Source organism: Malania oleifera, chromosome 13 (genome assembly GCF_029873635.1).
Source record: "Malania oleifera isolate guangnan ecotype guangnan chromosome 13, ASM2987363v1, whole genome shotgun sequence".
Taxonomy (NCBI): domain Eukaryota; kingdom Viridiplantae; phylum Streptophyta; class Magnoliopsida; order Santalales; family Ximeniaceae; genus Malania; species Malania oleifera.
Window position 1 is genome coordinate 84,822,906 of NC_080429.1, and position 24,613 is coordinate 84,847,518.

General features: G+C 35.2%; 2 protein-coding genes across 6 annotated transcripts in view; both read left to right on the forward strand.

Moving 5' to 3' along the window:
• The first annotated feature begins 403 nt into the window (after nt 1–403).
• Nucleotides 404–20,700, forward strand: LOC131145520 (uncharacterized). 5 transcript variants are annotated; one of them, XM_058094657.1, is made up of 9 exons: nt 404–600; nt 949–1,064; nt 3,470–3,527; nt 12,036–12,185; nt 12,907–13,117; nt 13,682–13,727; nt 17,397–17,517; nt 19,802–19,874; nt 20,202–20,700. In XM_058094657.1, the coding sequence occupies exons 1-9, from the start codon at nt 546–548 to the stop codon at nt 20,437–20,439; spliced, it is 1,068 nt and encodes a 355-aa protein (XP_057950640.1). In that variant the 5' UTR covers nt 404–545; the 3' UTR covers nt 20,440–20,700. The 5 variants fall into 5 exon arrangements, with proteins under 5 accessions (XP_057950640.1, XP_057950643.1, XP_057950642.1 ...); XM_058094660.1 differs by having other exon boundaries at nt 443–600; nt 20,174–20,700; XM_058094659.1 differs by lacking the exon at nt 404–600 and adding an exon at nt 4,584–4,977 and having other exon boundaries at nt 3,439–3,527.
• A 760-nt stretch (nt 20,701–21,460) lies between these two features.
• LOC131145522 (histone deacetylase 5-like) overlaps nt 21,461–24,613 on the forward strand; it is a 101,306-nt gene continuing 98,153 nt past the window's right edge. The window contains exon 1 of the mRNA XM_058094662.1: nt 21,461–21,834. Coding sequence (XP_057950645.1) covers nt 21,665–21,834 — 170 coding nt within the window. The 5' untranslated portion in view covers nt 21,461–21,664. The remainder of the gene's footprint in view (nt 21,835–24,613) is intronic.

A 24,613-nucleotide genomic window follows, 5' to 3' on the forward strand; every position in this document is an offset into this window, starting at 1 on the left:
TTTTTTTAGGAAAATAAACATTTCTTTTTCTAAAATAATACTTTTTTGAAAATTTATTTATAATAAATAATTACAAACTCCTTTTAATAGACAATTTTTAAGATAAGCATTTTTGTTTTTATTTTACATTTTTTTTTTATCATAATGTACTTTTCAATTAGTCGTCCAAGCGATAATTTAGAAGATACTCTTCTACGACAAAGAGTCGGGGAACATATAACAAGAGCAAAATTGATCCTGATTTTGATTTTAATTATAGATATTATAAATATGATTCAAAACTATTATGATTATTTAACTAATTAATTAAGCTGGTAAAAAGTATTAAAAAATTGATAATTAATTATTAATGTTTTCGAATAATTTCAATTCGCGTTAAATTCGAGTACGACCGAATCGAGTTAAGACGAGGTGTGGGAAAAAGAAAAAAAAGGCGCGCCTTTCATCTTTAAATCGCCAAACCCTAACATCAGCTACACTTAACTTGCAGCCCCCGGCGACTGGCGAGAGAAAAGCGGTCGGAGTGAAGCGTATCTGCAACTTTGATGGCGGCTTCTAGCTCAACCTCTGACCAGAACACATCTCAAATTCAGTTTTTCGGTAGGCTTTTACTTCACTCGTCTGTTCACTTCAATCTTCAATAGTCATCTCCCACCTACATAAAGGAGTCCATTTTGGGAGTTTTGTGAGGTTGGGGTTTTAAAGGTGTTTCTGCATGTGGGCCGTCCCTGTGGAGCCCTTAGGTCTATCATGCAAGCGCAAGTTGTGCAGAATGTATGTTTTTGTGCTGGTTCGCATTTTTAATTCTTCTTCCGGGAAAAGAGAAAATTTTTATGGCAGCTGATATCCATTGGTATTGAAACGATAACAATATGTTCTTTTATTTGTAATTTATGTACAATGCTAATTAGTAATTACTTCGTGGTGATCTTACTGGCTGGGGTCCAGTATGGAGGGAATTCTTGTGGGGAGCTCTTGCAGGGGCCTTTGGTGAAGGAATGATGCACCCCATCGATACAATAAAGACTCGAATTCAAAGTCAAGCTGTTCTTAGTGGATGCCAGGTATAAATTCCCCAATATAGTATTCTGTGAAAAAAAAAATGCTAAATTGAATTTTTGCTGCTGAGGACAGTAGCATTTGGTATTAGGTTCTGGCATTTTTTCATTGGATATTATTTATGTATTTATTTGATATATCTTTCATATCTCCGCTACTAATAAAGGGATGAGGAGACATTTATTAATCATAATTTATTCTTCCACTTTTCTAACAAAAACCTCATCACTAACAAATTATCATTTAATAAGATTGGAAAATAATTTCAATTTTAAATTCCTAGAAAGTATTTATTTGGAAAATTCATTGTGAAAAAAATGGAAAATATTTTTTAGGGATTTTTTTTTTTTTTGGAAAGTCAGTTCATTCTGTACAAAAAAGTTGTGGCTTTAAAAACTAAGATTTATCTCAAAGTGTTTCTGTTTAATGATAGCCATCGTTCCTATAGACATGGACCCTAAGATGTTCGTTGCTTCTAACCCATTTGGTTAAGTGGTATGAACTTCTTTAACTCATACTTTGGAGGACCCTCACTTTTAGCCTTTGGTAATCAAATTCAAGTGATAAGAACCCCACTCATGGGTAGTAAACCTCTAATTAACATACCAAAGTGAACATCTTTCAGCCTTCTTCATTGCAACTTAGTTTTTTAATTTCATGCAAAAAAAAAATTAAGGCATTCAAGAAAAAGGTATGTAATTATTCAAGCTACAACTATTATTACAAATCATGTTTCAATCAAATTGAACTTAAAAATTTGAACCCATGCACAGATTCATCTAGAATAATAGTATTTGAATTGCCCAACTTGTTAAAATTTGACATGCCTAAAAATAATGAAAGTCCTAATCTAGCATAGAACATACTAAATTAATAAAATTAAACATAAACATCTTACTTCCCATGATTTAGCACCTAAGGCTATGTGTGGGAAGCTTAAGTTGTGCAAACCATGGGGTTCTACTCATGCATAATAATTAAAATGTAAGCAAATATTAATCTAAAAAACACTCAAAAGGAATTTGGCCATGGGTTTGCCCTTGGATCTTTTAGATAAAGACCCAGGTTACCTACTTATTCGTTTTTGAATAGGGAATCAAATCCTGACAGAGCGCTTGAAAGCATGGAATTTGGGCCTTGAATTAAGATTTGCGTGAATTTGGATGAAACATAGTGTAAAATTGAATTGAGTTTCTTCTAAATCCTTACAAATCCAAATCCATGCCCTGAAATCTATGGTCCCAAACACTGCCTAAGAAGGTCAAAAGGCTATATGAAAAGGGAATCAAAATTACCTATAAAATTATGCAAGATAGCTAAAAATTTATGCCTCCACAATTGTGTCAATTCATGTGGAATGATCAATTATCTGAAATCATAAATCATATTACATGAAAATATGGATTGGTGATGGTGGGATTGCACTAGGAATGATATTCCTGCTTTACTACCCCATATTGAATAGGGGATCAAAAGAGTTATTCAAACACTCAGGGGATCGAATGAGTCATTCAAACACTCAATCATGCATATTTTTAACGTGTCATTCTATTCATCCAATTCATCATTCCAATCATGCATAAAGAATGTTGGAAATAAATTTCCTAGGCATGCTCCTACCAATTCCACAATAAAAGTTAAATCACATACTTTACATGCCTTAAGATGCAAAAAAAAGCCTCAAATCCTGGGAAAAAAATCTTTCTTCTATTACTGTGCATAGGCTTTGCTTCCCCAGTCCATTCGCTCTCCAATATTCCAATATAAGTTATCCTTCCAAGTTTTTGAATGAGTCCATGACGTCACGCTAGGATCCTCGAAAAAATCCTTTTCTTGCCAGGTGGCTAAGCAAGCCACCCAGGTCTAAAATAGCCTACATATAATTAATGGTTCAAAAATAATTTGTTAATTTGCAACAGGGCTGAAATAAGGATAAAAATGTGAAAAAAAGAAGAAGCGTGCATCAGGTTCACTGATGTGCTGCGTGGCACTGCAAGCTGTCATTGCCCTGCTTCACTTCCGAGTGCAGCAATGGTGATCAGAATGGGCATTTGAACAATTTGAAATCCGTTTCGCTAATTTGAATTCTGGAAACCATAATTTTTGCCCAATTTCTCCTAATTTTATTTATTCCCAAATTCCCCTCACTTGATTAAATTATTTAAAAATGATTTTTAATGATTTATTAAAAATGGGTCAAAGGGTGATTGGGTTTAGAATTATGCAAATAACCTAACATATCAGAATACTTTTGGGCTGGACAATTCTGACAAAAATGAATATGGGTGAAAAAATATGGACCACAATTGGTTGTCTATAACTTTAATGTCTCTGTTCAAGCCTTTCAATTTGTTTGTTCTGTTTTTGGATATCTTGCAGTGTGAATGATTTTTGTTCCTGCTATTGTCAGAACCAAAAAAACATATTGCAGATGATGCAAAGAGTCTGGACTGCAGATGGAATAAGAGGTACTTCACATGCCTTTTGTTTAACATTTGTACTGGCTCCACAGGCTTAGATTTTGAACATTTTTTGCATCACCTAGTTGTTTTGGACCTTTTGTTTTAAAAAATATTTTAAGATACTGTTTTAGATGAAATTATAGGCATGGTTATTGTTAGATTACCACTTTACCCGAGAGTTTAAGCTATTAGGTTGTGGATCAACAATGTATATCAAGCTTTAACACTCTCCCGCATGTGCAGCCCGACAGCTTGTGGAGAGATAAACACACAATAAATAACACCTATGATAGGGAACATAATAATTTTTTTGAACACCACACAATAAACACGGGCAATAAGACTAGAACCTAGGATCTCCTGGTGTAGACACCCCATTTTTTCCCAGGCCAATATAACAAAATTATTTATTATTATTATTATCATTATTTTTATTATTACTTATTATTATTATTATTATTATCACTATTATTACTATTATTACTCTTCTATTGTTATCTTTATTATTATTATTATCTTTATTTTTAAATGTAATTTTATTATTATTATTATTTTACTATTATTATTATTACCATTACTATTATTATTATTATTATTATTTTAAATATTATTGTTATTATTACTTTATTATTATTATTACTATTATTATAATTATTATGTGTTATTCTATTATTACTATTATTATTGTTCTTATTAGTATTATTATTATTACTATTACTTTTATTATTTTTATTATAAAGATTTAAAAAAAAAGGAGAAGATAAGAAGATTGGGGGGGGGGGACCCTAGATCGCTACGCTTCCCCCATTCCTCTATAAAAAAATGGTGCAGCCTTTCCTGAAGACACAGCTGGGGGGGTAGGAGAAACAAAAAAAACCCTACTTGTTCTATAGCAGGCGCCCCCGCGCACCATTCTCTCCCTCTCTCTTCTTCAACTTTCTTCTTCTCCCTGACTTTCTCCCTCTCTGTTTTCAGTCTCTTTCCCCTAACTCTCTACTTTCCCTCATTCTCTCTGTCTGTTTTCTCTCCCTCATTCTCTCCCCCAACTCTCCTTTTTCTTAGCTATGACCTCCTATAGCACTCGTAGCCCCTACCAGCTAGCCGAGCATCACTGCAGCTCTTGGCCAGATTCAGGACCGCCACCCAGACCCTCCTGCCGCTCCAGCCTCCATTCGACGCCCCCAACCACCAGCTGCAACCTGAGCGCATCACACTAGCAGCAGACGGCCAGCCGCTTCCCCATGAGCCTCGCAGCAACCATCGCCGTCAATCCTCCTGTCGCTGCTGCCAGCCTCCACGCCACCACGCATGAGCCCTCTCCGCTGCCAGAAACGGTTCCCAGCCACCCATAGCCAAAACGACACACCAGCGGCTAGCAGCTCTAGACCGCCCAGCCTGGCAGTCATCACGTCCACGGCCAGCCACCAACCACCCAACTCCGGCGGAATCCCCAGCGGTAAGCCTCTCTGCAGACACGCAAACACACACACACACATGCATACAATTTTATATTTTTTTTCTTTTTCTGTTTCTTTTCAGGTTTTGGTTTGTATTTACGTCTAATATTTGGGTTTTTTTCTTTATTGTTTATGCAGGTCTGTTTAATATTTAAGGTTTAGGTTTTATTCTTATAATGCATTATTTATCATAATATATATTTAGTTTTCATATCTAGGCTTTTATTTTATTCATTAAAGTGTTAATGTTATGGTTGTGGGATTCTACTATATTACATTTAAATATTCATGTTTATTCTTTTTGTTGTCGTTGTACTTATTGAAATATTTTAGGGTTTTCTTTGTTATATTATAGGTTTAATATTTATGGTATTAGTCATTATGGTATGTATTTAGGGTTTTTGTTATTATTGTATGTCTAGTATGTATTTTTTTAGGGTGTCGTTCTTATTCGGGTAATATTCTAAAATTTTATCACGATGGTATTTATTAATATTCATATCGTAAAGTTTACATTGTTTTAATGAGTAATATGTATTTTTAGGGTTTGGTTGTTATCTTGTTGTGTTTATTATGTGCTTAATATTTATATTACAAGAATTTTATTATCATAGTCTTGATTTCAATGTGTGATATTCATGTTAGGCTTTCTTGAATGTTGATGTTGTACTCATATTTAGGGTTTACTTAATTGAAAATACGCTTAATGTATAATATATGCATATTTAGGGTTTCCATTGTGGGTGTATATTCATTACGTTGGTTTTTTTTTTTTTTTATGGCTGGTGTTACATGCATATCTAGGTTATATTATTAGGGTTGGATTGATTGTGAATACTGTGGCTTTATCAGTGAAATTTTGAGTATTATGATACTTACGTGTTATGATATATATATTATATTATTTCGTCTATTAGCTAGTTGAAAGTTCGGTTAACTATAGAAAAATCATAAAAATAGGAAACTAGGAGAAAATTCTGAAAATATTTTTGAATTGAATTTCACAGTTTTCTTTATTCGTTTTTTTTTTTTTGTTATTTCAAAAATCTACAAAATATGAGAAAATATAAAAATTCATAAAAGTAGAAAAATAAGTAAAATCGAGAAAAATGTTTTGAGACTTGTAAATCATTTTTTGATACCATTTGAGTTCTAAAAACCTCCCAAACTAGTATTTTCATACTTAGAGAAATCCTATAAGATTTCAAAAATTTGGGCGTGTATTTTATTAAATATTTTCGATTTTCATCCCTATGATTGCAATTAAAAAGGGTACAAGCTCTTTCGGGCTTCATGTACCCTGGTTTTGAGGGAATATATATTCTATATATTTTTATTGGTATTTCAAAAATTCACTAAAAAGGAGTAATTTTAAAGACTTTTTAAATTTACTTAGGGATAATTTCATAATTAATTAGGTACCGTTCGTAAGAACGGGTGCGTAGGGGGTGCTTGTAACTTCTCCTCGCGTAACCGAACTCCCAATCCCAGCTTTGGTAACGTAGACCCATTCTACCCTTAATTGGGTAGTAATTAAGTGTTCTAACCACACTAAAAGGTTAGTGGCGACTTCATTCCTGTTTTTTTCTTGAAAAACCTTAAAATAATTTTTATTTCGCCACTCTGGGGCATCCGCGCTTTGGGACATTGCGACAGTTTGGCGACTCTGCTGGGGACATAGAGAGTCGAGCCAGTAATTAATTAGAAATTATCCCGAGATCAAATTTAATAAATCTTTTAATTGCTCCTCATTTTGTGAATATTAATTGTAAATATTTTCTTTCCAATTTTTTTTAGAGATAAGATATTAATTGTAAATATTTTCTTTCCAAATACTTTTAAGAATATTAATTGTAAATATGTTCTTTTCAAATTTTTTAGATAAGAATATTAATTGTAAATATTTTTTTTTTCCAAATTTTTTTCATAAGAATATTAATTTTAAATATATTTTCCCAAATTTTTTAGATAAGAATATTAATTGTAAATATTTTCTTTCCGAAAGCTTTTTAGATAAGAACATTAATTGTAAATACTTTCTTTCCAAATTTCTTAGATAAAAATATTAATAAGAATACTAATTGTAAAGAACGACAATGTAAACTTTACGATAATAATGTGAACTTTACGATATGAATATTAATAAATACCATCGTGATAAAATTAATAAAACAATGTAAACTTACATTTTATTATTTTGTTTGCCAGTCACCTGCCAAGTAACCAAGGGGGGTACTAATGGTACACCAAACATAGACTAATGGTACACAACACTTTAGTCGTTCCTGCATTTGTTGAGAGATCGGAAAGTTTCTGCCAAAATGTCGGGAACCGAATGAGCCCCATTCTTCACTTGAGCCACAAAAGAAAAGTGCCTCTATCAATGGTCCCTAGTTCTTTGGGAAATATAATTAGGCCATATATGGCCAGTGCAAACAAATGTATTTGAACCTCTTCACCTTTCTCTTCAACAACTCCTTCAAGCATTTCCAAGTGACCCATTCGTTTTCCCCTGCAGTCCGTTGAATCTTGACCCCAACAAGGTTATACAACTATCGTACTAAGGAAGTCCTAGAATCAGGTACGTAAGTCTGGTAGTGTGATCGCTGTGTCATCAAATTTAGCAACGAGGTGTACTCTTCGATTGTAGGAACCATGTCGATTCCATCTATTGTAAAGCACGTGTACGGAGGATTCCAAAAGTCTACTAATGCCTTCACCATCTGAAGATTCACTGTTATGTGTAACAAGAAACCGATATGGCCATATAATTGTGAGAATTCCAAACGGCGTTCCGGTGTCCATCCCTTCCAGATAGTTTTTAGTTCCTCCAGGGGGTTTGATCGGGTATATAGGCAGACTTTGGCCGGTAACTCCACCACTGACTCCTCGTTCAGGCTATCTCCCCACTGCTCCTTCTGACTTTCAGAATACGACTGTACTACGGACTCGGTCTCTTGATAAATAACTGTGGTCTCCGTGAATGAATCCAATCTCTTTTAGAAACCTCGGTAAAGTGAATGGGATGCCTATATGGATGCAATATGTTAGTGACACTATCATACAATTCAAAGCAGACATGTATAGACATAAGACCACATGGAGAAGGATGCAGCTTCTGTCCCAACATAGGGGTAGATATATACAGGATGCTCTGGGGTTCTATCCTAGTTAGGGAAAACTATAGGCGAGTACGTTTGGGTAGGCTCTATTCCATATAAATATAGGTCCCCAGTTTGAAATTCTATCCTCCCCTATAGTGGTTCGGACAAAACTTGCACTGAACGGGGTGGTTCGCGGGTCCCATCAAGCTTAAGTTATGAAGGGACAAACGCTATTACACCCCCATCTAACCCTAACAGGTAAAGCCTGAGTATAGAGCATGTGGGAGTGTGTGAATCCCAGTTTAGCCTAATCCCGCTACCCCACATGCATGTCATACGCTTATTCACAATTAATCACATGTTTGGTCAAACAACAAGAGAAATAAAGTGTTTACAATGCTCATCCAAAATATGGAAACAAGATATTTACAATTAACACACTTAATCTAAAAAGTTGGAAATAAAATAATTACAATTAATATTCTTATTTAAAAATTTGGAAAGAAGATATTTACAATTAGTATTCTTATTAATATTTTTATCTAAGAAATTTGGAAAGAAAGTATTTACAATTAATGTTCTTATCTAAAAAGCTTTCGGAAAGAAAATATTTACAATTAATATTCTTATCTAAAAAATTTGGGAAAATATATTTAAAATTAATATTCTTATGAAAAAAATTTGAAAAAAAAAATATTTACAATTAATATTCTTATCTAAAAAATTTGAAAAGAACATATTTACAATTAATATTCTTAAAAAATTTGGAAAGAAAATGTTTACAATTGATATTCTTTTCTAAAAAAATTTGGAAAGAATTTATAATTAACATTCTAAATTTGGAAACAAACTATTTACAATGAATATCTTATCTCTAAAAAGAATTGGAAAGAAAACATTTACAATTAAATTCACAAAATGAGGAGCAACTAAAAGATTTATTAAATTTGAGCTCGATATAATTTGTAATTAATTATTGGCTTGACTCTCTATGTCCCCAGCAGAGTCGCCAAGCCGTCACAACGTTGCAGAGCGTGGGTGTCTCGTGGTGGCGAAATAAAAATTATTTTAAGGTTTTTCAGGAAAAAAACCGGAATGAAATTGCCACTAACCTTTTAGTGTGGTTAGAACACTTAATTACTATCCAGTTAAGGGTAGAATGGGTCTACATTACCAAAGTTAGGGTTGGGAGTTTGGTTACGCGAGGGAAGATACGAGCACCCCTACGTGCCCGTTCTTACGAACGGTATCTAATTAATTATGAAATTATCCCTAAGTAAATTTAAAAAGTCTTTAAAATTACTCCCTTTTAGTGAATTTTTGAAATACCAACAAAATTATATGCAATATATATTCTCTCAAAATCGGGGTACGTGAAGCCCGAAAGAGCTTGTACCCTTTTTTATTGCAATCATAGGGATGAAAATCGAAAATATTTAATAAAATACACTCCCAAATTTTTGAAATCTTATAGGGTTTCTCTAAGTATGAAAATACTAGTTTGGGAGGTTTTTAGAACTCAAATGGTATCAAAAAATGATTTACAAGTCTCAAAACATTTTTCTCGATTTTACTTATTTTTCTACTTTTATGAATTTTTATATTTTCTCATATTTTGTAGATTTTTGAAATAACAAAAAAAAAAAAAAACGAATAAAGAAAACTGTGAAATTCAATTCAAAAATATTTTCAGAATTTTCTCCTAGTTTCCTATTTTTATGATTTTTCTATAGTTAACCGAACTTTCAACTAGCTAATAGACGAAATAATATAATATATATATCATAACACGTAAGTATCATAATACTCAAAATTTCACTGATAAAGCCACGGTTTTCACAATCAATCCAACCCTAATAATATAACCTAGATATGCATGTAACACCAGCCATAAAAAAAAAAAAAAACCAACGTAATGAATATACACCCACAATGGAAACCCTAAATATGCATATATTATACATTAAGCGTGTTTTCAGTTAAGTAAACCCTAAATATGAGTACAACATCAACATTCAAGAAAGCCTAACATGAATACCACACATTGAAATCAAGACTATGATAATAAAATTCTTGTAATATAAATATTAAGCACATAATAAACACAACAAGATAACAACCAAACCCTAAAAATACATATTACTCATTAAAACAATGTAAACTTTACGATATGAATATTAATAAATACCATCGTGATAAAATTTTAGAATATTACCCGAATAAGAACGACACCCTAAAAAAATACATACTAGACATACAATAATAACAAAAACCCTAAATACATACCATAATGACAAATACCATAAATATTAAACCTATAATATAACAAAGAAAACCCTAAAATATTTCAATAAGTACAACGACAACAAAAAGAATAAACATGAATATTTAAATGTAATATAGTAGAATCCCACAACCATAACATTAACACTTTAATGAATAAAATAAAAGCCTAGATATGAAAACTAAATATATATTATGATAAATAATGCATTATAAGAATAAAACCTAAACCTTAAATATTAAACAGACCTGCATAAACAATAAAGAAAAAAACCCAAATATTAGACGTAAATACAAACCAAAACCTGAAAAGAAACAGAAAAAGAAAAAAAATATAAAATTGTATGCATGTGTGTGTGTGTGTTTGCGTGTCTGCAGAGAGGCTTACCGCTGGGGATTCCGCCGGAGTTGGGTGGTTGGTGGCTGGCCGTGGACGTGATGACTGCCGGGCTGGGCGGTATGGAGCTGCTTGCCACTGGTGTGTCGTTTCGGCTGTGGGTGGCTGGGAACTGTTTCTGGCATCGGAGAGGGCTCGTGTGTGGCGGTTGGCAGCAGCGGCTGGCGGGTTGCAGCACTGGAGCTCTTGCGTGGTGGCTGGCAGCAGCGACAGGAGGATTGACGGCGATGGTTGCTGCGAGGCTCGTGGGGAAGTGGCTGGCTGTCTGCTGCTAGTGTGATGCGCTCAGGTTGCAGCTGGTGGTTGGGGGCGTCGAATGGAGGCTGGAGTGGCAGGAGGGTCTGGGTGGCAGTCCTGAATCTGGCCGAGAGCTGCAGTGATGCTCAGCTGGCTGGTAGGGGCTGCGGGTGTTGCAGGAGGTCTTAGCTGAGAGAAAGGAGAGCTGGGGGAGAGAATGAGGGAGAGAAAACAGGGGGAGAGAATGAGGGAAAGCAGAGAGTTAGGGCCAAGAAACTGAAAACAGAGAGGGAGAAAGTTGGGGAGAAGAAGAAAGTTGAAGAAGCGAGAGAGGGAGAGAGTGGTGCGCGGGGGCGCCTGCTATAAAACAAGTAGGTTTTTTTTTTTTGGTTTCTCCTGCCGCACCACCGGGGGGGGGGGGGGCTGTGTCTTCAAGAAAGGCTGCACCACTTTTTTATAGAGGAATGGGGGAGCGTAGCGATCTAGGGTTTCCGCCCCCCCCTCAGCTTCTTATCTTCTCTTTTTTTTTAGTCTTTATAATAAAAATTAAAATAATAATAATAATAATAATAATAAAAATAAGAACAATAATAATAGTAATAATAGGATAATACGTAATAATAATAATAATAATAAAGTAATAATTACCATAATATTTATAATAATAATAATAATAATAATCCCTCCTCTACCTATACAAGATACTCCGAAGAAGCAGTACCTAATAATATCGTGCTAATAATCATCGTCCCGTCCTATACCATATGACTTCTCCCTCCTCCTAGTAAAAATTTTTGTTATATTGGGCTTGGGAAAAAATGGGGTGTCTACACCTGGTGACTAGTTTTGATACCATGTTAGATTATCACTTTACCTAAAAGCTTAAGCTGTTAGGTTGTGTGCCAACAATGTATATCATGCTTTAATAGTTATGTTTTACCCTCCTCCCCTCTTTTTTTCTTCCAGTGCCTGTTGGAAATATTTGGAATTTGATTTGTTGATTTTGTTTAACCTCTTTGACTGATTAACTTTATAGGCTTTTATAGAGGAATAACTCCTGGGGTTACTGGATCTCTTGCAACTGGTGCAACATATTTTGGTGTCATAGAGTCCACCAAGAAATGGATTGAGGAATCACATCCTAGCCTCAGGGGCCACGGGGCGTATTTCATTGCCGGAGCAGTTGGTAAGCTGTTTTAGTGTTTCATTAGTTTTTCTAATGTTCTCACTTCTGTGATATTAAGTTTTTCTTTAGCACTCTTTCCGTGTGCATCTGCCAAAGTGGAATCATTCTTAGATTTAAATTTTTAGGTATTGCCTGGAATGATCTAATATTGTGGGCTTGTATGTGTGCTCTGTTACAAGAACTGCGGGACAGCTTCTCGTCTTCTCTTGCACTGTGAATTTGCTTGGAGGATTTGGAATAAGCTTTTTAGTATTGTGGGAGACTTGTTAGCCATTTCTTTTGCAGGCTTTGGTTGAAGGAAGGATAGGGCAGCATCATGGAATTGTGGCCACTTTTTTTTTTTTTGCAGTTTTATTGGGGAATTAGTTGGAACCTAATGCATGTTTTGTTTTTTCTTGGGGAAAAATTAAATTGGGTGCTGTTTGGAACACAATTCAGTACTTGGCCTCACTGTGGGTGTGTCAGTTTTGGATCATTTAGAGGGGTTTAGTTTTCAGGAGTTACAGAGAGATTGGAGGAACATTCTGGCTTGTTGATTTCATTTGTTTATTTCTGGTTTGCCCTAGTTTTCTCAGGACATTTATGTTTCTCCCTCTAGTAAATATTTCTCTATTAATGAAACTTTCTTTTGTTATAAAAAAAGGTAAAAGGTGGTAGATTTTTATCTATATTTATGTGAGGGGACTGAGGATCTCTATTTTCTTTTCTCTGTTCATTTCAGGAGATACGCTTGGTTCTTTTGTGTACGTTCCATGTGAAGTGGTGAAGCAACGGATGCAAGTGCAAGGCACAAGAACATCTTGGAGCTCTATTGTCGTGCATGACAGTGTTGGCCGGAAACCTGGCATGCAAATGTATGGTTACTATTCAGGAATCTTTCAGGCTGGTCGCTCAATTTGGACAGAACAAGGGTTCAAGGGATTATATGCAGGGTATTCCTCCGGTTTAATTCCTGCATGCTGGTTTCTTTGGCAATTTTAATTTTTCTTTAGATGTAATTGATTGGCATTAAAGACCATAGAAAATAAATAAATGAACTAGCCAGTAGCTTAAACAACAACAACAACACCAAGCCTAAAGTCTCACTAGGTGGGGTCGGTAGCTTGTTTCCATGAAAAATAGATGCTACTTGTACCTTATAACTGCTTTTATGGAATTCTTATATTCTGAAGATTATATTAAGGAATCTAAGAGCATTTTATATTCGTTGACCCCACTCATTGAAACGTACTTAATTGGATGTTTATAACAGGCATTAATTATGTTTTCCAGTGAAGCTGATTTGGGGCAGGAAATTCCCCAACTACATAAGATGCTGACAGGAAGTTTCTTTATACACTTCTTTTTCCATCCACAAAAGAAAAAAGTTTTGTCAGGACAAATAGCTATCAGATTTCACTGTTGCCCTAAAAAAATTTGCATTCATATGAATTATGCATTCTAGATTTGTTTTTTTTGCTCCTGATTTATGCACAGAATTGTGGCTTTTTTGGCAGATACTGGTCTACGCTAGCAAGGGATGTACCATTTGCTGGTATAATGGTATATATTTGTTCAAGAGTTTTAATATTTTTTTCCTTCAGTTTATTGAAAAAATATTCTGTCTTTTCAGTTTGACTTTCTAGTCTCTATTGTGTTTTTTTTTTTTAATAAATATTTCTTTCCTTCAGTTTATTGAAAAAATATTCTTTCTTTTCAGTTCGAGTCTCTAGTCTCTAATAGAGACTATTGTGTTTTTGCATGGCTGTTTAGTTTGGACACTCTGTATTTTTTTTGTAAAAAATAATTTACTTCTCTTAAAAGATGTATGATGATTTTAAAGAGAAGGAAGCTTGCAGATTCTGCCTGAATAACTGATTGTTAAGAATGAGATTTGAGAGTGAATTGATTATGTTATTCATGTGTGAAGAGCATGCCTCCTGATGTATTGATGATTTTTGAGCTATAGTGCTATCTGTAACATTGGCTGTTCTCCATGTTTTGGACGTTCATGTTTGTTTGATGTTGGTCATACTTGACAGGCTTAATGGTCTTTTTGATAATTTTATGGAAAATGAAGTTCCATTGGTCATCAAATCCCAGCTTATCTTTTCTTTCTGAATCTGATGACAGAATTTGAAAAAAAAAAAAAAAATCAAAATCTCATGCCCTTACTAAAAGAATTTTCTTGGCTTGTGCTGGAATTTTCTGTATTATGAGGCTTCAAAAATGCTACAAGCATAACAAGTTTACTTAAAAAGTAGAAAATGGAGAATGTTTATGGTCTGTTTGGTATCAAGGTTTTATGTTTTCTGTTTTTGTTTCTGCACAGTGAAGAAACCTATTATAAAAAACACTTGTTTATGTTACCATTTTTTTTGTTCCTGTTGTCGGTTTTCAGCTGTTTGTGTAAAAATTGAGAATTAAATTTTATGGTTCTTGGTTGTTTTGACAACTTGTCAGAAAATTTTAATATCTAGAATTTTTTTTTTGGACTAAATCATTTATTTCATATACACTTCTTAATTAACATTAAAATAAAATGATCATATGAATTTAAATGAAATTGAAGAAAAAATATCCATAAATTTAAGAAAAAATTTAAAATAATATAAGTCAATTACAAAATATTTTTACTAATTTTCAATTGTCATGTACAATAAGATTGTTATTGTAAAGTGAATTTTAAAAATATAACAATTAAGTAAAATAATTGTAAGAAATTTTATTTTTATTATAATATTTTTAATTTTTGATATTCTACACTTTTATTATTTAAATAACTTTTTTTTAAAAAATGTTATTTTTTTAAGGGCAAAATAAATTAAAATATTAATTTGTTTTTGCTTTACAATATTAACCAAATAGGTTGCTGGTTTCTAGTTTCTAGTTTTTGTTTTTGATTTTCATAATTTTTGATAGTGATCCCAATGGCCCCTTAGCTTTTCCGGAAGGTTTCCTACTCTTTGGGGAATCTTGTAGTGGATAGAGAATCTCCTAATAGTCTAACTATTGGCATCCATAAAGATTTATGATATTTGTTGTTGGAGAGCTATGGAGCACACTTAGGCTAATATATAAGGAATAGTTTTCAAACCCAAATTTCTTGCCAATTAAAAGTTAAAAAAAGTGGATCCTTAAGAATCTAATTTAAGTAGAAAAGCCATTAACCAGAACTGGTCCTGCCAAGTTGGCGGGGAGGGGTGAATATTAAGTTTGTATGATATAATAAGTATAAAAAGGAGAAGGAGACATGTTTGTTGCCTTTCCGTTAAACAGTGACCATGGTTAGGTTTCCTACACTCTCTCCCAACTCCCTACATCTCAGCCATTGCCACAAAGCTTTTCCTTCTTCTTTTGTGAGTTTGCCTCTCCATCTCAGGACTATTAAACTCATTTAAATCAATTCTTGATCATGAAAAGTCAATTTATATGGTTGTTGATGGATGTTCTTGCGTTTGGCTACTCAATATTTCTATCTAGATTGGTTGTTCCAATCCTGGACGTGCAGAGGCTGTGGCTCCAATTAAAAGAGTAGGAATGCTAGAGTGCTGTCTCAGTTATCTGCACTTTTTGCTGTCAATTGATCATTTCAATTCTTTTTTATCAGAATATCAAGTGATCAATTTTTTTAGGAACATAGTTGGTGCTTTAGTTGAATCAAGGACCCAAAATCCTTGATAAATTAAAAGGATTCTTTCCTGATGAAAAGTTTCCCCAAGCCGAATTTACTTCTATCTTATTGATCAATTATGAGAGGAATCGAACTGGCTCTAGTGTAATGTATAGTACTTACAATTTTCTTATATTCTTACTCTCCGAGAATAGCACATTGACTTTGCAGGAGGTTGCCATTAAGAATGAGAGGGGAAAAAAACTTTTACCCCAGCTGTGGCTAGGTTTGTTTGGTGATGCAGACGACAAAGCTGGACCTCACAATTCAGAATCTTGTTTGGAAGAAGAAACTTGCCTTCCACTAGGGGGATACAGCCATTGTTTCCACCCATTAATTTTCATCCTGGGAGCAGCGCAACTGCTTCTCAAGCCTGTCATTTTAGTGGCGGCATCTATTAATTCTGCTTCGTTTTTTCCTGAGAAAAGCCTTGGCCCTGATTCTCATATATCCGGAATGATATCATTGCTGGCAGTTTCTGAGGCATATTCTCATGTGGATGGCTTGAATGGCATTAGATAACATGGAGAAGCATGGGGATGCCTTGGTATTCAAAGCTTTTTACTTGCGCTTTATCTACATTCTGATGCTGTAAATGGTCTTCATAACACTTTGATTGAAATGGGCATGGAAATTGCTGCAGGAAGAATATAATTCACCAACCAACATCTGCCTAAACCATTATGTTGGTTACGTTTTGGGAGAACCTTCCTCCAAACCTTTTCTTGGATGTGTCGGTGATGTGTCCGGATTCATGTGCAATTTCTTGGGTGCTTGATGGGACATCTGTTCCACACGAGAATGAGAATTACATTCCCCAAAATTGCAGCAAAATAAGTGGAGTATGCTTCTTAGAAAAAACAGATGGAAAGGGAGATTGTTTCACCTTCACAGCCTGGACCAGTTTTGTTACCTCAATTCCTCCTATCCCACTGGAATGGTGGATCTGGTATGGAATGAGAGCAACTGGGAGGAGACTGGTCTCCAGGTTTTATGCGGTCCAAGATGTGTAGCTTATGGCAGTCTCATTCTACTGGGGGGTTTTGCTATCAGTAACCCTGCTTATTTTGGAATTGTAATTACCAAAGCATTCATCTCAAAGGCAAGAAGCAGGACTGAGATGCCATGGGAATACAAGGAGAAATGAAAAACAAAAAATTGATTTTATTGCTTATCCTGCGTATGTGCTGCATTGCAATAATATCTTTCCCTCTTTTTTGGTGGGTGTTTTTTTTAGAGGGGGGGGGTTATTGGAGGATTTGTTATATCCAAACTGTTTGAAACTGGTCTGAGCCTGATTATAATGGAGCTGGGTTCCATGGCATCTTTTGTAATGGACTTTCTTTCAATTCCATCTGATATGTTTAAAATGGAGGAAAAAAATCAACTGTTTTGTGTTTTGTTCATAAAGCATTATGGGCTTACATATGCATGCTGTATCTTTGGCTTTTACCTGTTTTGAGTCTTTAATGATATTTGTTCTTGTGCAAACATTTGTTGGGCTTTATTCTTTTATATACCATGTCTTGCAATTTATCATTTTGCTCTGCAATGTGCAGGTTACTTTTTATGAAGCCTTAAAGGATTGGACAGAGTACGGGAAGCAAAAATTGATATCCAACCCAGAGTACCATGCTAATAGTTCTGTTGAGGGACTCGTATTAGGAGGATTAGCTGGTGGTATGTGTCTTTCTTGTGCCTTATTATTTATTTTCAACGATTGATGTAACGACCTCAAAATTCTTATCATTTTTTTTTTTTAATATATATACAGTAAACATTCCTACGCAGCAGAAACATACATCATTAAACCATTTATACATAAACTGTATAATATCAGATTCTAAAATATACAGACCATACAAAAATGCCACTCCAGTATCATCTATCCCAAAAACATACACAATTCTGCCAAAAACTCACCCTATAACCAGGGTGACCAAACACTCTCTCAATCCACGAGCCTGATCTGCTCGCCTATCTGGCTCACCTGAAAAATGTTAGAATAAAGGGGTGAGTCGACGCTTAGTAAGTGGAAATATGCTATCACTAGTGTGTGACAACTAAGTTAAGGATACTTTTAAAAATAATAACTAAACTGCAATATAATAAATCATCTGTAAAACATATCTTTCTCTCACAATTTAAAACATATTGTATCGTCTGTTTTTCTACTGTTCATACTGATAATATCATACTATACTGTAAAACTATAAACATATAAATATCTGTACTTTATCCCTGGGACTCTGTATGTCATGATTTGACCCCTCATGACAGGGTTGTGCGGCCTGTAGGCGGGACTCTATCTGGTCGGCCCTCCAGATAGGTCATCATATTCTACACTACCTCAGCCCGATCAAACTGCATCCTCTCCTAAGTTTGGGACTGGCTACTACCTCGTCAAACCAGCCCCCTCAACCCAGTGTACTGGGGAGCTGCATACTCTCCGAGCACGGCTTACGGTACCCACATACTATCTGAGCTATGTGGTTGCACTCTATCTGTATCTAGTAACGGTACCGTGCTCTGTAATCTGTATCTGTCTGTGTAACTTTTCTCAGGGATCTAATACTACATACATATATACATATATATACTCTTTTACTGTTTTTATCGTGTTTCCAAAATTACTATAACTTTGTCTTTTTGTACTGTAAACACTGTATTTGTAGCATCTTGATGCTACCTCTGTATATCTATCTGTGTATTATGTATATATACTCTGTCTGTGTTTTGTATGTTATGGTAATAGGAAAAACATGGCATGTTATAACACTGTATATATGTATATACCGTTCTGTAATAAACTGTAATATAAAATACTGATTTGAGCATCTGTATATATGTATTTGGATATATGTATATAACCGTTTCATAAACTGTTCATGTAAAACTGTATATGCATGTACATTTCTCTGCGAATATAAATCTATCTTTGTATAATTTCATATGCTGGAAAACCATATCAAATGTATATACTATCTATATCTTTGTATTTAGTAAAGTATGATGTTTCATAACAACTGTATAAATTCATTCTTCACATGAAAGTCTACTTAGGCCACACATTTATGCTCATTTTCTATAAAAATTGTATAATAAACTGACCTAAAAATATGCTTATAAAATCTTTATTAACTCTATTAAAACTCCTACCATAGCATATTTCTTTTATCTCAATTTTGAAAAGCTCCTATAAAAATCTGGCTCTATACCCGCAGGATTCCTAGATCAACTTCCTAAAAACACAATATTCCAGAACAAAATATTATTATTTTTCCGCCTACGTCATTTCTTATAACTACCATAAAACCAAAAACTCAATAAAAGACCTTACCAAGAATTTGGGATGAAATCCAACTTCGTTTTCTCGACGATCCGCTCCGGCAAACTTGTAGGGAATTTCACTAGGAGCGTCGTGGTAGTCTCGGATCGTCGATCCGGTGATTGGTGGGGCCGGAAATGAAGAGAGAAGGAAGAGAAAGTCGTAGGGAGAGAGAGAGGAGAGAGAGACTTTTTAAAATGAAATGAATCTCGGATTCCGTTTATATATATAACAGGGGATTTCGTCGACGAGACTCTGTATTCGTCGATGAGTCCTACACAAATTTCATGGACGAGATCCTGTATTCGTCGACGAAATTCAAGCTGCCTCAGAACCCCTCTCGGTATTTTCTCGTCGACGAAGTCCTGTATTCGTCGACGAAATTTTGAAGACCTTCGTCGATGAGACCCTGTGTTCGTCGACGAAATTTGGCAACTTTCTAAAATTATTTTTATTTAATATTATCTCTAAAATGCAATGTCGTTGACGAAGTCTACGGCCTCCTTCTGTTTCTGTATCTATTTTTCTCTTTAATATTTGAATATGAATATTTTCTAGGTTGTTACAATTGATCTCAGCACTTGGCTTATAATTAGAGGTTACATTAACAGTGGCTCATTGTTTGAACTTGTACAGGTTTTAGTGCTTATCTCACCACTCCCTTGGATGTAATCAAGACAAGAATGCAAGTGCAGGGATCAACTCTAAGGTATTGCTGTCTTAACATTTCCCCTGCTGTATTATTTGGGGTTCTAGTTAAGATCTCTTGCAAAATCATTCTTGCCCTGCAAAGCTTTCTGCTGTGCTTTAGTATATTCAGGATGGTAAGAATTTCAGTTGAAAAATAGGGGGACACAATAGGTGTACATCTAACCAGCTTTTTTGGGAAAGACCATGGATTTTTGTTTTTGTTTTTGTTTTTGTTTTTGCAGTCTGGTATGCTCGTATTGGTCAATAATTTCACTTTTTTGATTTGAAGCAAAGAAATTAATATAATATTATACATAGATTGTCAAATATTGCTGTGCATCTTAAGGTACAATGGTTGGTTGGATGCGATTTGTCAAATATGGATGGTTGAAGGCACAAAGGGAATGTTCAGAGGTAGCATTCCTAGGATTATGTGGTATATTCCAGCCTCTGCTTTAACATTCATGGCGGTGGAGTTCCTCAGAGATCAATTTGGTAGTGGGCTCGAAGATAGAAATATACGAGAAGTTGCAAACTTATCGATCGACAAGACAAAAGGATCTTCTCTGCAAGAAGTCTTGTAGAGACTCTGATATGATTATATTTGGTAGAATGGTGATGAGACCTTTTTTCCTTCTCTGAAAATCATGATGGGATGTTGCACGATACAAGAAATTTCAGGAGTTTCCTGGGCAAACTCCCAAGAATGGTCATACCCAATTTTCCAATTGTATTTCTTTCAATGGAATAATTCCAGTCAACAATGTGGGACTCATGATGCAATCGCCTTGTTAAGTATTTGAGACACATGCATTGATGGCTTCTAAGAAAGTTTTTTGCTTGAATGCTTGTTTGGGAAGATGGAATATCTATTGTTTGTTACTTCAAATTTTTTAAATAATAATTCAAAATTGCTTTATATATCAAAGAATATGACTATTATTGTTGTAGATACTCTTGTGATTGTGCCCTTGGTTTGGTTTTGCATGGTGGCGCGCTTCGCTCTTTTTTTATTTTTTTGAAATAATTTTTCGATGCGTGAAGCAAAAAAAAAGAAAAAATACGAAAGAAAAAGTGGAACTTCACTTACTGCCTTGAGTCTTTAAAAATATATATGAAAAATTTAGATAATAATAAAGAGATGTATTTAAAATTTTTTAAATAAATTTGAATAACTAAAAAAATAAGGCAGCATCTTAGTACTCATTTGGAAAATTGGGAAATAAAAATAACAACATTTCAGTTTTTATTTTTTTTCTTACATCATTTTCTCTTTCTAAGCTAAAGAAATTAAGAATTTTTAAATCATGTTCCCTACCTAAATATTTTCCTTTCTTTTCCCTTTGAAATTTGAAGAGAATTTAATCCTCTTAATTCTTCTAACTAGCCAGAGAATTTTGAAAAAAAGAAGAGAGAGAAAAGAGAAGATGGCATTGGCTTGGCAGCTGTAATTTTAAATTTGAAAATTTAAAATTTTAAAACATTCCCTTTCACTTTTAATGGCATGGGCCATGGAGATGATTTCTAACGAGTCGACTCAGTGGAGTTGGCTCAGAATAGTATATTATTTTCTTAACAAGCTCCCAACGCCCAAAGTTGGTTGACGTGTCATCGTCACATTCGTCGATTTCATAGAAAATCCAAAAGAGTCCAAAATCCATAGCCAAAAACAAATCAAAATTCTTCTGAATATTCCCCCTATTTGGTATTTCTTCTCACTTTCTCCCACTTTCCGCCTCGTTTTCCTGCTGTTTCTCACTTCCCACACGCGCGCGATCACACACAACACAGAGGTTAAGGCTGTAAGGCATGGAGGGGAGCAATAGCCGAAGCAGCATCAGTAGCCAGCGACGCGTTGGGCTTCTGTATGACGAGAGAATGTGCAAGCATTTCACCCCCGACGGAGAGGATCATCCCGAAAGTCCCCATCGCATTAGAGCCATTTGGAAGAAGCTCCACACCGCAGGAATTCCTCAAAGGTTCGTTAATTTGGTCCTTAATCAGTGAAAAAAAAAATTAAAATTAAAATTTGAGTTTTATGTCCGGGAGTCCTCTCAGGCTCAGTTTAGTTTAGTGGAGGCTATTTGGTTCAATAGTTTCTTTAATTTCTACTCTTTTGCTTTTCTGACATTCATCAGGTTCTAAACGGAGTTGGTTACTGTGATTTTCATTTCCTTCGAGCTCTAAGTTATATAGCGCTCTCTTTGTTTCGTGTCATTTTATAGGAGAAAATATTTATGGTAAAGTGCCAGTATGTTTCAGGGATCTTCATGTGAATAGAATTTCTTGATTGTTGAGCCGTAGCATCATGTTGGATGCTTCATAAACACTGTCAATTTTTAGGAATTCGCTTTACCGTCTACTGCTACTTATGAGTTGTGGTCTGTATATTGGATTTTTTTTTTTTGTTTATTTTTAATTTTCAGATGCATAAATTTAATTAAAAAGAATTATTCCTAGATCTCGTTAACTTTTTTGACTGGAATTTGAATTTTAGCGGTAACTATTGGAGATGGATTCAGCGCAGCACACAGCACATGGCAAAACTGAAGATTGACGTCTTGCCAATTCTGTTTTCATATTCCCTTATGATTCCATTAGTTAGTTGCTCCTTTTCTTTGCCCAGCTCTATATAAAGGGTAGTAATGTATTTCCTTAGTTAGTTACAATATTCTTTGGTAATTGTATATAAACACACGTTTGTAAGCTTGCTGAAACAAGAAGAAATACAGAGAGCATCCTTTTCTTCTCTTTTCTATGAAGTCTTCTTCTGCAATTCTCCCTGCATTTCTATCTCTAACATGGTATCAAAGCAGGATTCAAAGGCACTTAATGTTGAAGATGATGATGCTTCTAAACTCTCCAATGAGAAGAACTCTTTTGACTGATACCTGAACTTTTTTGACCCTTTTAACCCATTCCGAATTGAGAGTGGTGATAACCCTGCTGCTGCATTCGTCTCTGACCTCCCTACTGCTGATAATTATGTCAGCTGGTTGCATGCTGTTAGCCGAGCTCTTCGTGCGAAGAACAAACTCGGATTCATCAATGGCATGCTTCTTAATCTTCCGCTTCTTCAGATCCTCTTCTTGAAGCCTGGGAGAGGTGCAATGATCTGGTTGTGTCTTGGCTGCAGAATTTTGTAAATGCATCTGTGAAATCAAGTCTGGCTTTAGTTGATGATTCCAGAATGCTGTGGGTGGAGCATAGGGATCGTTTTACTCAACAAAATGGTCCTCATATCTTTCAACTTAAATGTGACTTAGCTGCTTTATCGCAAAGTCAGGATTCTGTCACTATCTATTTTGGTCGTCTCAAAGGTTTGTGGGATGAGCTTGCTGTGTATGACCCTCTTCCCAATTGTGATTGTGGAAAATTGAAGGTTCTTCATGATCGTTACAATCGTGATTGTGTCATTCGATTCCTCATGGGATTGTCCGACTCTTACTCAAACTCAAGGGACCAGATCATGCTCCTTGATCCCTTACCACCTCTTAACCGAGTGTTCTCTATGGTTCAACAACAAGAACAACAACACCAAATCATTCCCATCTCTGCCCCTTTTGACCTTATGGCTATGATGGCCAGACCTACCTACAATCCCGCCAAATATCCTCCCAAGTCCTCCAACTCAAATACCCAGAAAAACAGCCGACCATATTGCTCCCACTGTAAGATTCCAGGCCACTCTATTGATAATTGTTTTAAGATTGGTAATGCTGAACCTCCTTTGTGTACACATTATCACATGACTGGTCACATTGTTGCTAAATGTTACAAACTACACGGCTATCCCCCTGGACACAAGCTCCATGGGAAACCTAGAAGGTTTGCAGCCACTGCCACCCACTCTAGTGCTCTTCCAGAGGCTGATCATGAGGCTGATCCAACTGAGTCTATGGCATTTAGCAAGAGCCAATATCAACAACTTCTTGCTCTTTTGCATCCCAAGGAACCCAGCTCACCCATGGCTGCTCTCTCTGTTGCTCGGCCCTCTCCATCTCCATCTTCCAGTCATGTCAGCACCTCTCGAGTTTCTGGTATGGCCATTTGTTCAGCCACACACACACAGAAATTTCATAGCTCACAAACCTCACCTTGGATAATTGACAGAGGAGCAATTGATCATATGATCTATTGTTCCTTTCTTTTCACATCCATAATCGCTACTGTTTGTTACCAAGTGAAGTTACCTAATGGAGAAGCAGTCCATGTTACCCACACTGGTGTTGTGAGAATCTTTGAGCACTTAGTGCTAAATCATGTCTTGTGTGTGCCTTCCTTTCATTTTAATTTACTTTCTACCAAACAACTTGCTCAACATGCTTCCTACTGCCTAATTTTTCTGTCTGATTCTTACTTTCTTCAGGACTTAGCTTCTTGGACAACGATTGGGATGGGTGAAGTTAGAGGTGGCCTTTATCATCTACTCAGCTCACGGGTGTCACCTTCTGCTCTAGTTGATGCTTGACCTACCTTCCTACATAAAGACCACTACAGTTCTGCTTCTGCTACTCAGACAACCTCTTTTTCAGATTTATGGCACTACAGACTTGGCCACATCTCTCCTTCCATATTACTTTTAATTACTAACCCCATTGTAACTAGCAATCTGAAACTACATAATCAAATGCCATGTTCTGTTTGTCCTCTAGCCAAATAGCTTCATTTTCCTTTTCCACACTCTGAGCATTCATCTTTACATGCTTTTGATATTGTCCATTGTGATATTTGGGGTCCCAACTCCACCATTGCCAC

Coding starts and splice junctions, on each gene's coding strand:
- LOC131145520 (XM_058094657.1), top strand. CDS start 546: ATGGCGGCTTCTAGCTCAACCTCTGACCAGAACACATCTCAAATTCAG. Junction 3,528..12,035: donor GACTGCAGATGGAATAAGAG/GTACTTCACATG, acceptor TTAACTTTATAG/GCTTTTATAGAGGAATAACT. Junction 12,186..12,906: donor TTTCATTGCCGGAGCAGTTG/GTAAGCTGTTTT, acceptor TGTTCATTTCAG/GAGATACGCTTGGTTCTTTT.